The sequence below is a fragment of the Cavia porcellus genome, unplaced genomic scaffold (assembly GCF_034190915.1).
Source record: "Cavia porcellus strain 051 isolate PalLab524CR breed Dunkin Hartley unplaced genomic scaffold, mCavPor4.1 scaffold_25, whole genome shotgun sequence".
Taxonomy (NCBI): Eukaryota; Metazoa; Chordata; class Mammalia; order Rodentia; family Caviidae; genus Cavia; species Cavia porcellus.
Genome location: NW_026947508.1, coordinates 35,222,145 through 35,236,669, shown reverse-complemented (window position 1 = coordinate 35,236,669; position 14,525 = coordinate 35,222,145). Strand labels below are relative to the sequence as shown.

Here is a 14,525-nt window from a genome sequence, read left to right as displayed (position 1 = left end):
AAGATTCAGTGTCCACATGCATTCATTCTTGCTTTCATTCAAACATTCAGGAAGTATAATCAGGCATCTACTATGTGAAAGATACTATGTGTTTGAGATACAACAGCGAACAAAAATCACGGTCTCTACCCTCATAGATGTCTCTGCCATCAGTCTAGGAGAGAAGAGTTACACAGAAAAAATTAACTGACTAGAAACTGATACACTAGAAAAGAAGAGAGTGCTATGAAAGCTTGTACTGGGAACTGTGTTTAGTATAGAAGCAGAGTGCATAGACAGGGAAGCTTCCCTGAAGAAGCTGACATTTGGGCTCACATAAGTGAGGGTCAAACCAACAAGGCTGAAACAAGTATTCTAGACCGAAAGGCCACCTGCAGAGAACTGAAGCAAGTGGAAATCTGGTACTCCAGAGCCACTCAAAGTTCAATAAAAGCAGTATAAAAGCATATACTACACAGCCATCAAGAGAACTTTCTTTCTTAATAAAAGGGATGCTGTACAATGTTCAAGTTGGTATCTTCTTACATGTCTTGAATAGTTGTGAATGTTTTATGGCTGTGACTGTTTTTTATAAGGTGACTCAATCCAAAATGATAAAATAAACCCAAAGTACAGTGCATTAACTGTAATTATAAGTGGCACCAGATATGGCCCAAGATAACTCAAAAGGGATCAGATTCAAAAGGCTCACTCCACAAAGCAGTGGCAACTGGATGTATGTAAGATCCAAGTTTATAGCCATATCTCACCTGAGCATTATCTTCCTTATTTCAAGGTGCAAGTCATTTTCTCTCAATGCACATAGAAATTCAACACAATAGTTATAACTAAATAACATCTGTTCCTATTAAAAGACTATAAACTCCATAAGAGCAGATACCATATCTGCTTCATTCACTGCTATGTTACCAGCATAACACTTGACAATAATTATTTAATGAATTGTAATGCCTAAAAAAATAAATGGGCCACATATCCTTCAGGTAATCTTTCATAAATACGTTTTCTCACAACCCTGAGTTTACTGAGCAGTCAGTTGTAGCGAACTAGTGCATGCCAATTCTGATAAGGATCTAAAGAGAGATGTTTTACACAGTCAGTTAAGGACACATCTGTGTGCTCTGAAATCTACCAAGAAAAAGGTAGGGATGTTACCTTTCTACAAAAAGGAAGAAGCACAATTAGGATGGCTGGCTGAACACACAGTTGACTATCCTATCTCATACAAGCAATATCTAATTGATAAGTTCTACTCTTTTCATTATTTTTTAATCTGTTCTCTCAATGGAAAAGTCTTCCTCTCCTTTGTAAACAGCTTTACTCAGCTATAATTTGCATATCTCAGAATTCACTCAGTTTAAGTTTACAATTCACTATTTAGAAACTTTCCTATTTCTATCACCCTCAAAAGATCTTCCATACCTAGTCACAGTCAGTCTGGCTGCCACCTCCAGTCACAGGCCATTGCTACTTACTTCCTACCTACCAATTTGTTTCTCTGGACAGCTGCCTGTCCTTTTTTGCTGGGACTACTTGGACAGCCCCTAGCCACAACTCCTGCCTCAGACTTGACCTATTTCTTTCCACACTTTGGATTTCTCCAAAAAGTATAGTGGGCCACTCTTTAGCAAAAGCCCTCCGCAGGTGCTGGGGATGTAGCTCAGGGACGGAATCCCTGCCAAGCATACACGAAGTCCTTGTTTGATCCCTGCATCACAAAACAAACACAAAAAATGAAACAACCAGTAGCTTGTAAATTCAACCTCTGACATGCACATTCTTTACCATTATGTTTACACTTCACGTTTCAGACTTATTAAATGACTTGCATTTTCCCCAAAAGAGACAGCTGCCTTCCTGTCTTTAGGCATTAATATAATGATCTCTCCAGTTTGCATAAAAACTCTCCAACTTTGCCACTGAGACGCAACTCAATTCTTCCCTTTTCTGGATGCCTTCTCTGATCAAAGCTGCTCCCACTCTTCTTCAGGCCATAGGTGCACCTCTGCTAAGTCATTTATTATACTACATTATGACCCTTGCTGGCTGCTCTTTCTCTCTCATTGAGTTGCAAGCTTCCTGAGGACTAGGATTATCTCTTCATCCTGAGGCTTTGGTGTCAAGCTTGGGGACCACAAAGTGGTCCATGTGCTTATCTAAACTAAGAATAAACTAGTAAGTATCCTTGTTTTCTTTCAAAGCTGATGTTATTTGAGGGACATTTCACAAGTGAGGGGAAATCTATCCTGGGGATCGGCTCTTGGCTCTGGTCAATCCTGAGGCTGAACTGTCCTTGTTCTATGAAGCTACACGGATTCAAGCTGGACCACATCCTGAGAAGATAAAAATGTACACACAGAGTAGTGCCACAGGACAAATAGAAAAGTCCCAGGTGAGGGGTCACATTCACCTGGAGGAAGTGGGAACAGATGTCCAAAAAACTGACTTGCCAAAAGAACATCAATAAAAAAGTATCTCAAATTTGTATTGCAGCTGGTAAAAATTATTCCAACTGTAATTTACCTTCTTACCTCACAAGCAGTTCTGATTTAATCTTTTTTAATCTCTTCAACCTAAATGTAAAGAAGGAATAAATAAATGTGAAAGTCTAATATTACCTAACACTAAAAAAGGCTAAATGTTAACAATGGTTGATTCTGGATTGCAGAATTATAGGTAATGTCTATTTTATGTAATTTTACAAAATTTTTGAGTAAAAGTGTATTATTTTTCATGAGGGAAAAAATAGTTAAAAGTCAGGTATGGTGCTACACAGCTTGTAGTTCCAGCTACTCAGAGGGCTGAGGCAGGAGGGGGAAAAAATGAAAGTTAAAAAAGAACTTTCTAATGCAGATCTAGGATTTTAGCGTCTCACACACTCTGCAGTGATGCGAAAGGATGGAAGGTTCTTGCTCGCCTTCATTAAGCCTTCGTTAATCACTGTAAGTGCAGAGACTGTTCAGCTTTTCTCGTTACTGAGATCGTCTTTATGCTTCATACTAACTGTATCAATCCTTCAACAAACTGGGCTTTCCCACTTCTTCTTTCTTCCTTCCCAGAAATATTATCATGTGCCAGGCTAAGCCAGGTACACAAATATGTAGCTCAAAAAGAGCTTTCCAACAATCTTGCTTTCCAACCAAGGAAGACAGACAAGTTAGAGGCACTTAAGGTACAGTGAGATAAGGGTGTTCAGGAGGCAATAATAGCCCAATGCTTCTAAAAGCATGGATCTTTAATAAGACAATGTAACTTCTAGAGGAAGTTAGTGAGATAATGTTTCATAGAGCTGAGATGAAATTTTGTTCTGAGCATTAAAGGCATGGACTTCGGAAATAGTTTGGCTGTTCATTATTTGGGCTTATTCTAAAAGACTTAAGATTATTTTAGTCATAAACCATACTGACAGCTAGGGAAAACTTAGTGTTGAACAGGTTGAGAAGTTTGCTTTGCAAGATACAGTGTAAGAATATGCAAACTTTTCCCTTTCCACCTAACAAGTAAGTAATTTTTACTTCAAGCATCCCAGGCTCCAGCTGTTCTGGCTCCTAAGCCAGAGGCAGCCATGTGGTGTGTTGCACAAGTGACCAAACAGAATCCCAGACCAAGTATGACAGAACCTAGCCATACATGACTGTTCAATGAGGAAGTCTAGAATTTACTGGAGTCTTTTATTATGATCAGATGTTTCCTGTGTCTGGTTTCTGAGGCAGAAAACAAGGAGTAAAAAGAATGGGGCTCAGTCTTCTTAGCCATTGCAGAAGTTTTCAAAGCACCAAATGTGCAGTGATCAAGTTACATTTTGCGGTACTTCCTCTCATAGTATACACTTTACATATATCTTTTGCTGTCTACCATCTGTAAGCCCCAGAAATGCAAGAAGGAATTTTAAAAAGTATGTTGCAAGCTAACAGGTAAAGTAAAAATACATATGAAGTGAACATATTCTTAGGATACATAAGGAGCGAAAAATTAGGGAGATTTCATTGTTCATTAATGTAACACATTTATTGAGCAATTACTGTACATCATACTTCAGGGTACAATGGTTAAGAATAAGAAAGATCCACTGGACAGCCGTGGACAGCAACTGCTTATTCACATACTGCTTATCCACCTAGAGGCAGACTGGCTCTACCATTAAGAGATGTGGACTGGGAAGTACAGAGCGTTGGGAGTTGGCAGAGACACAGCAGACAAGAGTAGAGACAGGGCTGTGAATCAAGCTAGTGACAGAGCATCAGAGGAAAGAGCACAAGACACTTAAAGAGCTGCCTTAGACTTACAGTGCTCTCGCGGTTCCTGTCTCTATGGCAACCAGCCATAACTTGGACCATTTTTCTACAAGGCCTTGTGGTGCATCTCTTCCTCAGTTCCCATGAGGCCTAGCCTAGAATTGCTCTTTTCCTTATTAATGCTACCTTGGCGGTTTCTAGGTTCTAAGTAGGCTTACTTCTCTCCCACACCTCATATCTTAATATCCTAGAACCTGATGATTGGGTCTAACATTTCCCCCTCACCAGTCACAATTCACCCACTGGGTCTGAATCTCAGAAGAGGACAACTTGAACCGTGAGCCTAAGCTGTGTTCTCCATTGGTTTGTTAACAGAACTTTAATGGCCACGTAGCTTATTTATTTATTTATTTATTTATTTATTTATTTATTTATTTTTGGTAGTTTCCTCATTGGTTAGCTGCTGTAAGAATCTAGTTATAGTCTCTTTAATTTCTTCTCTGAATCACAAACTCAAAGAAAACAAAATTTGAGTAAATGAGATTCTCAAAGAGAAGAAAAAAGTATGAAGTGAAAAAATACAAATATCCATTAATTTAGAGGAATGGGAGAATATGAAAGAGACAGGAGTAGCCAGAGGAGTGAGAACTGATGACAAGAAGGTGGTATCCAAATACGACAGAGGTGGAAGAGCTGATGGCTGAAAGACAGGAGGAAGAACATGTGCAATTTTAATGGAACTAATTATTTCTCTCCAATGATTTGGTTGCAAGGACTCAGTAAGTAGAGGCTGCTGAAGTTGTAGATTTGTTCCATGAAGTTTTTCCTTATATTTAGCCCATTAATTTAACTTACCAGACTTAATAATGGAGTTCTTACTAAGCTCAAGTGACTAAATGAAAAGATTAGATCAGACATAGTCTTGGACATCAGAATGCATTCACTATCACTATGGTCCCCACCACAGAGAGACAAGTAATGGTATTACAAGCCTTAAGAGTTGCAGTAGGAGCTCAGATACAGTGAAAGAAACTGGAAGACACAGAGGGGATAATATCTGAGCTGGCATGAGGCGACCTTACAGGCCAGGCTACCTTGGCAGGGTTCAAACAGGTACAGAAAGTCACTGATGGGCTGGGGATTTAGCTCAGTGGCATAAGTGCCTGCCTGGCAAGAACAAGGTCATGAGTTCAACCCCCAGTACCGCAAAAAAAAAAGAAAGAAAAGAAAAGAAAAGAAAGGCACTGATGCATGCAAAGTGAGAGGTGTGAGGTTTCAGGAAGGTAAAATCAAACATAATTAATATCACGGGGTTTCTTTCAGGAGTAGAAATGATGTGACTAAAAGTGAACCAGTCAGATGACACATCAAAGACTATTTTTAAAAAGTGAGTCACTATGAAATTGAGGAAAAAACTGCTATGTCATACCAGGAAACAAAAGGCACTTGGCTGAAGATCAGGGCGAGATACTCCTGGGGCATCAGCATGCAAAGGGAGACAGAAAAAATCTGGGAGGAGCTAGCACTCATTGAGCTGCTGCCCTCCAGAAGGCAGGGAGCGGGCATCATTTACATACCGTGTGTGTGGAAAGGAAGCAGACAGTAAGGCCAGATCTAAGCACTGTGCTGAAACAGGGGTGAGGTGTGGAACTTCTGGGCAATGGAAAGTTTGGGCCAGCTGCCCTGGGAAGAGGAGGGAAGCTCATGAAAGAAAGATAAAAGCCAACACCATGAGATCACTGTGAGAAATCCTTGCACTGGGTCTCAAGTGGAAGACAGCCCAAGAGTATGATCCCAGAAGCAGATAGGCAGATTCAGCCTAGGTAAGGGGTATTTTGGGGACAAGGGTTGAAGGAGCTGAAGCTACTATTCAAAGACCCAGTCTGGGTGCTTAGGGATGGAAAGATGCAAAGATCACTGAGGGAACAGAGAGGGAGAAAAGCCATCAACCTGAAAGCAGTAAAGGACAGGATTTTGCTGGTAGCTAACAGCAACGACATGAGCTTTGAGTCAGGCCATCACAGTGCTAATCTTTGTGCTGCTGTTTTTACAACAATGTCACTTTGGGCCTTATTTCTTCATTTGCAGAAACAATAATCCAAGTCCAAAATCTCCTCTCAAATCCTAAAGCTCTACAGTTAGTATTAGAGTTTGAAAATGTTTACCCTTAAAAAAACAAAGCAATAAACCTTATTACTTAACACACTGCCCCCATGATGGGCGTTCGGGTGGCATCCTGTAATTAAACATTCATAGTTGTTCCGTGAAATAAAATCTTTCACTATAAATGAACTCATACCATTTTAGAACAGATTTTGTAGCCAAATGAACTTCAACACCAACTTTTTTTAAGGTTTGTTTAGACAGCTTCTCAATATGCACTTCAGGTTGGCCTTGAAGTCACTTTGTAACCCAGGATGGCCTTAAACTCGCAGCAATATACTGCCTTAGCCTCCCAAGTACTGGGACTATTTACCACCAATCTTATGGGGGAAAAAACTTTTAAAAATGTTTTAGAGTTCATGTTTACAATGACAGTGGATTTTGAAAATAACCCAATTCTGAAGGTTAAGGATTAAATGATTCTGTTCACATAAAGAGTAAGACCTGGTATAGAACAGGACCTTGATACGCACTGCTATTAATGCTTTCCATCACCTTCGACATTATCATCACTGGTGGTGGAATGGCTGAAGTGAAAGGCAGGTGCTGAGTAGGGAGAGTGAAAGAAGAAAGATACAAGGTAAAACTAAAGTAGGAAAATGGACTAGGCATGGCCTTTTATGGGGGTCTTTTTGAGAGAGGGTCTCACAATGTAGTTCAAGGATGGCCTTAAGCTCCATTTGTAGCCCAGGCTGGTCTCGAACTCACAACAATCCTCCTGCCCCAGCCTCCTGAGTGCTAAGATTATACATACGCACCATCACAACTGGCCCGGGTGTGATTTTGAGTAACATGTTAGAAGTTATTTCATCAGATAGCAGAACAGAGGAAAGAGAACGGTACTATTGGTTTTTCAGAAAGTTAATGATATCAATAAACTCCTGTTTCAGGAAAAACACTCCGGAGGCAGAGTGACAAGACTGAACATACACAGAGAAAGACATGTTAGGAGAGCTTCCTGCTCTATACATGAGAGACAACAAGGAGCTAGCATGAGACTGGGGAATGGGATGGAAAAAAAGGAATGAAAGGCCAGAGGGAGGATCTGGAACTGATAGGAAATAGGGTGGCAAGCACTAAGAGAAAATGGCATCAGTGTTCTTCAGAGGATCTCCCACTTCCGGGCAGATGGCAGGGTAGTAAGCAGCAGAGAAGATGGTGTCTGACAGACACCATCTAGATGTGGGAATACACCATCACGAGGAAGACAAGAAGGAAGGAAGTGGGTCCCTAGGACTCAGGAAGGGTCTGAAGTCTGAATCAAAGCCCACAGAGACAGGAAAGAAAAACTTCAACAAGGAAGAAGGCGGTATCTGATAGCACCTTTGCCAGGAGCCGGACTCCCTGTGGAGGGGAGCTGCTGGAACCTGGGGACAGGTGGTCGCGGTGACGGTGGTGGCCGGTGACCCCAGAGGCCTCTGTGGAGACTCAGCAGTGGAGGGCAGCGGCGGGCCTGGAGGACTGTGCCGGCTGGCGGTGAGTGCAGAGGACTCGGTCCTCCTGCAGCAGAGGCTGACTGGCCGGCAGCCACTTTGGAGTCAGGCAGGATAACCTGGAACCAGAGCGGCTGCCGGCTTCCTCAGCAGCTCCTAGCTGGGCGCAGACCCCTGGAAACTGCCTGGACTGCAGGGAGCCCAGACTCTCTCGGGACAGGCCTGCTAAGGTGGTCTACTAATCAGTCCCAAAGCAACTCCTGGCTTGTGGGGATACAGTGGCACGACTCGGGAAGATGTCTCCACAGGCTACTAGTGAAGCCAGAGACAATCCTGGAAGCGGACCTTTTGTTTCTTTCTTTCTTTTTTTTTTTTTTTTTGGTACCTGGGATCAAACTCACGACTGCATGCTTGCAAGGCAGGCACTTATGCCGCTGAGCTAAATCCACAGCCCCTATTTGTTTCTTTTATTCAGTTTGTTTTTTAATTTCTCTTTCTCTTTTATTGTTTTCCTTTTTTTTCCAGTGTGAAAGTGGTTCCTAACCTCCTTGTGGGTCTGGTTTTGTTCTGTTCTACCTTTTATCTCTTCCAGTTCTCTTTTCCTTCAGTCTTCTGCATCAGTTTCCCCAAGTTGATAGGATCCATCTTTGTCCTCCAACCTACTTGTAATTGTAATCTCTTTCTTGTTTCCTGCTTTGTTTTCTCCTTAACCCATTTTGAATTTTAAGCCTTGAGGACAGAATTTACATTTTACAGATATACAATGTATATAATTGTTTTGCATTTTGTTATATGATCAAAAGTTCAGTCCATATAGTTAAAAAGTTGCAAATCAGGGGTTGGCCCAGTTTATTGTTTTATAGGATGTGTTTGATGCTATTGGTACCACTACAGCCAAAACTGACATAACTGTTCTAAACAGCTGTTTAACTGTTCTAAACCCTGATAATCTATGACTCAGATTGACTAAGGGCCACAGAGAATACTGTGGCACAGTGCCAAAGAACCAGGGACTGGGCCAGGCAAGCAATAGCTGCTCATCTTCAGCAAACTGAGGAGGTCAGATCTTCCAATAGACTCAGAGCTCAAAAACCACCTACATCTGAAAGATACCTCAGAGAAGTGATCATCTCCTGGGTGTCCTAAATACCACCAATAAAGCAACCTACCACAGGCAACCAACAAGTATCACTCTAACAATTAAACTAAAGAAGAAAAGAAATGAGAAGATACTTAAACAAGACACAACCTCAGACACCCAGTTCACCAAAGGCAAACCCCAAGGGGCAATCAGGTGGGAAAAATCTAAAAGCCCTCCAGCAGGTCTCTGAAGTAGTAACAACAAAGCAATTGAATGAGGCTCTGGAAAAAATGAAATCAGAAATAATCTGTCAGATAACTACAGAGATTATCAAAATTCACACCATGCTTCGTGATGTTAGAGCAGATACAGACAAAAAATAGACAAGCTTAAGCAAATTATGGAAGCACAACATAGGTAACAAATGGAATCCATAAAATAGATTCAAGCAGATACTCAGGAGAATGAAAACTCCACTGAAAGTATTCAAAGCAGATCAGGCCAGTGTGAGAACAGGATCTCAGAAACTCTAAAGAGGCTTGCAGTTAGTGAACAAGAAAAGAAAGAGTTTTCAAAAATAGCAAGGGGAAAAAAATAGCAAGAGACCATGAGAAATCTATCCAGCAGCTGCTTGATGAGACAAATAAAAGAATAACTTACGATTAATCGGAATCAATGAACAAGTAAAAGATACCACAAATGACATTTAAAAACATGTTCACAGGTATCATGACAGAAGACTTTTCTGATAGAGAAAAAGAATTTGACATGCAAATAAGTGAGGCATACAGAACTCCACTTAGCAAGAATCCAAAAAAAATCTACATCTAGGCATATCACAGGCAACAGTCCAGTAATTCAACACAAGAATACAATCTTAAAACGTATTAGGGAAAACAAAAAAATTACCTGTAAAGGAAAGCCCATTAGAATCACAGCTGACATGTCAGCACAAACTCTCAAGTCAAGAAGAGCTTGGTGCCAGTCGTGGTGGCTCATGCCTGTAATCCCAGCACTCGGGAGGCTGAGGCAGGAGGATCGTTGCGAGTTCGAGATCAGCCTGGGCTACAAAGTGAGCTCAAGGCCAGCCTGAACTGCATAGTGAGACCCCGTCTCAAAAAGACAAAAAAACAGAGCTTGAAGTGAAGTATTCCAAGTTCTAAAGGAAAACAACTTTCAATCCAGATCGATGTACCCTGCAAAACTTACTTTCAAAATTAAGAAACAAGTAAGATACTTCCATGACAAAGAACATCTGAGGAAATTTATGACCACCAAACTAGGACATTCTAGAAAGAGATAATAAGGACTACAGCTCCATGACCCTAACAGAAGGAATCCACCGTGGAAGGCAAACAATTAGACAGAAGGATAAAAAAGGGGGCAGGATAGCCAACAACAGGAAAATAATGTGATAAGAATAAGTCAATACATTTCAGTTATAACCATCAATATTAACGGTCTCAATTCATCAGTCAAAAGACACAGACTGGCAGAATGGATCCTATTTTGCTTAAAAACTCTTTTAAAAATGTAATAACATTTTAAATAAGGTCACTCTAAAGCAAGCTGTGGGCTGAATCTGGCACAGAAACCATAATTTGCTGACCCTGATTTACACATGTAGTTTACACGTGTATCTTTTCTTTTTCCTCAACCCCCAAAAATGATAGAAAAGATTGTGAACTGTACAGCAGCAGCAAATGGGTCAAAGAGAACAGGAGAGGAGACACCAGAACGTAGGAAGCTTGGAAGGTAAGAAAAAAGCAAGTAGAACTCAGTAAAGCCAAAAAAGCTGAACCCCATACTGTACTTCAGGAGAAAAAGTGAGCTGTAATGCGCAGCACGCCATGAGATTCCCTTCCAAAATCTCACCTACCACTGGAAATAGGAGAGCAAATGAGAGTGAAAGCACTTCTTAAATATGACCCGCTACTAACCACGATCGCAAGGCATTAGTGAAAACTATGTCATATGAAGACAGGAAACCAAAATAAGCAAAAAATTAATACGATCTGGAACAACACAAAATACACAGGAAAACAAAAACTTTACAGATGTTTAAATCATTAGCAAGAAAACATTTACTCCTGAAACAGGTAGAAAAAAGTAAAGAGGTACATTCAGTGAACAAGAACAATAGAAGTTCTTAAAAATACAATTGCTGTAATAATTAACTGATTGTGTGCATTTGAGAAAGAAACACCCAACTAGATTGGATCAGTGTAGTTCTGAGTGTTGCTACAGGGATTTACTGAAGACAGAAGACTCGCTCTAGGTTGGATTTTCCCTTGAATGGTATAAAAGGAGAACAAATAAGAAAGGCAAGCTGCACTTTCTCTGGAGAAGTGCTGGCTGTCACCTTCACCTAGGACATCATCAGCAACCTTCCATCACAGACCCTTCAGTCTTCTGATAAGGACTCCCATGGCAGAACACAGTGAGCTCCAGGTCTTTGATTGGATCCTTTAGATCTCCAGTACACAGACCTTTTGCACTCTTCCTCACCAGACTCTGTGAGCAGCCACTGGTAGCCAATCTTGTAAATTCTTATATATTTGTATATCTTGCATTAAATCTTTTTCTCTAGTAAGCACTGACTGATACAATTATAGTAATAAAGAAAGACTGAAAAATAAACTGAGGCGATCTCTCAGAATGTATAGCAAACAGTGTACATACCTGGAATCCCAGTACTCAGAAAGCTGAGGCAGAATACCAAGTTGAAAGGCAACCTAGGCAATGTAGGAATACTTTATGGCAAAATAAGGAGAAGGAGGGAGGGAGACCGAGACCAGACACTTGGGAGGCTAAGGCAAGAGAAAGGCAAGTTCAAGGCCAGCTTGGGCAACTACCAAGATCCAGTCTCCAAAACTAAAATAAAAGCGACAGGGATATAGTTCAGTGGCAAAGTGCTTGCTTACCAGGGGCTGGGGATTTAGCTCGGCGGCATAAGCACCTGCCTTGCAAGCAGGCAGTCGTGAGTTCGATCCCCAGTACCGATAAAAAGGAAAAAGACAAAAAAAAAAAAAAAAAGTGCTTGTCTACCAAGTACAAGGGTCTGGGTTCAATCCCAAGTACAGTGAGAAAAAAAAAGGAAAGTGACTACCTGTCTGAACATAAGGAGAGGAAATTTAAACAACTGGAGACAGTTTAGTTCAGAATCAGCGATAAATACATTTTTTTAAAAACTATGCAAAGCAATAAGCAAGACTTCTATTGGCTTCAGAAAAACAAATTGCACAGTGAAAACCAGCAATCCCAGTGTCTTGCGGGAGGAACACGCTCACTCTCACAGTAGAGGAAGCGCCGCTCCAGCTCACTGAGGACAGGGACTACAGGCTGCGCATCTGTGGTGCAATGCCATGAAATCATCATCACCCACTGCAGGGCATCAACACATAAAGTAGAAAATCAAGAACTAGCAACATAAGCTTGTTATTGAGAGATGTAAAGGTTAAAAATACAACAAGCAACCTAAGCAGAAAAATTAAAAATGAATGTCTCTTGGAGGTAGAAAATCAAGTAGTGGTAGTAACAGATAAGTGCTTTGTATGTTGTCAGTAACAAGCCTTGCTGAACTGTCTTTTCAAACTATGCACACGTGTAACTTTTAATAAAAACTAAAGTAATTTGCCTGAGATGACACAGCCTACAGCAATGGTGTTGGAACTTCAAATCTAATTATCTGGCATATATGTCTTCCAATGGGGCTGAAGAGTTTTACAAAGCTCTTTAATCACATTCTGTTTTACATTACTAAATATTGTTTTACATTAATTTAGATTGTTTTGTTTATCCAAATATGATCTGTCAAAAAGAATTAATCTAGGAGAAAAGATAATCAAAAGACTAAACAATCAAATGTGTGAACCTTGTTTGTACTCGGATCCAAAGTGCTATGAAAGGCATTTTTAAGATAATCAGGGTTTACGGACTACATACTAGAAGACATGAAGAAATTACTGTTAATGTGCCAGGCATGGGGGTGCAGGCTTGTATTCTCAGCACTGAGGAGGCTGAGGCAGGAGGATTATTGTGAGTTTGAGATCAGCCTGAGGTACAAGGTAAGTTCAAGGCCCCCCTAAACTGCATAGTGAAACCCTTTCTCCAAAAGACAAAAAATAAAATAAAATAAAAAATAAAAAAAGAAAGAAAAAGAAAACAAAGAAGTGAATCACACTTAATATAAGGCAACCTACGTTCTGTGTATTAGAGAAGGATACTGCAGTGTTTATGGGCAAAATGATACAATGTCTGGCTTTGCTTCAAAAATCCAAATTATAAGAAAGATCAGAATGTCATCCAGAGCAGGACCCGTAATAACACATATGTGTCAGATCCTTGGACAGGATCAGATTCTTAAGTCATTTGCCATATGACATTCCTTCCTTCATCTGGGAAAAAGATGTACTCCACAGACTGAGATTAAGAGAACACAGGGCCACTCCACTCCAAACAGGGAACTTGACTAAAACAAAGAATAGAAAAAGGCTCTCAACTGGGTTTTATATTTTGTCCTAAGAAATTTTTCTGTTTAAAAAGAGAATGCACAGCTCTGAATGCTTTAACTGAGAAATGAAGAGTCGTAGGAGGTGCTCATCGCTGTCAACCGTCTGAAGTATCAAGAGTGGAAGGCAGCCGGTGTGTTGGCGCCCTGCAATCCCAGCACAGGGAGGCTGCTGAGGCAGGAGAACCTCGAGTTTATGGCCAGCCAGGATTATACTGTGAGACCCTCGCTCAAGAACAACAGCAAAAACAGTGGAAGGCATAGGAAGAAAGGGGCCCTCTTATACTGCAGGGAGGAAGTACGATGATGCAACAGCTCCAGAAAAGAGTTCAGTAGTTCTACAACTGGTTAAACAGTCATCACATGACTCAGCAATTCTACTGCTAAGTACTTACCTTAGAGGAAAGAAAACACTATACCCCCCAAATTTTGCACATAATGTTCATAGTCATTATTATTTCTTAGAGTCAAAAATTTGAGAGGTTGAGACAGGAGGATTGCAAGTTCGATCTCAGCCTGGATGACTTAATGAGACCCTGATTCAAAAGTAAAAATAACAATAAAAACAGGAAAAGGGCTGAGAGTGTAGCCTAAGAGTGAAGGCCTTGAGTTCAATTCCCAATATCCACTCTTGCCCTCTGCATGTGCTTGCACACACACGTGTACACACACACACTCAAAAGTAGAGGGAATCTAAATACTGAGCAACTAAATTTGGATAAATAAAATGTGGTATTTACCTATAATGGAATATTATTTGGCCATAAAAAGGAATGAGGTATCGATACACATATATATATAAATGTTTTATTATGAGTGAACCTTGAAATTCTATGCTAAGTAAAAAAGGGCAGTGGCAAAATATTACATACTAAATGATTCCATGTACTATAAATGTAACATTGAGAACAGACACATCTATAGTGACAAAGTGGATTGTCATTGCCCAGGTTAAGGGTGTTTGGGACAAAAAGGGACATGACTGCGTATGGCTACAGGATTTCTTTTAGGTTAATGAAAATCTTTAAAAGTAATTATTCAGTTAGCCATGCATGATGGTGCAAGCCTGTAATCCCAGCACTGGGGAGGCTGAGGCAGGAGAA

At 40.6% G+C, this 14,525-nt stretch overlaps 1 protein-coding gene across 1 annotated transcript in view; it reads right to left on the bottom strand.

The window, feature by feature from the left end:
* LOC101788419 (uncharacterized) overlaps positions 1–14,525 on the bottom strand; it is a 165,395-nt gene that overhangs the window by 86,277 nt on the left and 64,593 nt on the right. The window contains exon 4 of the mRNA XM_063235128.1: positions 2,532–2,573. Within this exon, the coding sequence (XP_063091198.1) occupies positions 2,532–2,573 (42 nt within the window). The remainder of the gene's footprint in view (positions 1–2,531; positions 2,574–14,525) is intronic.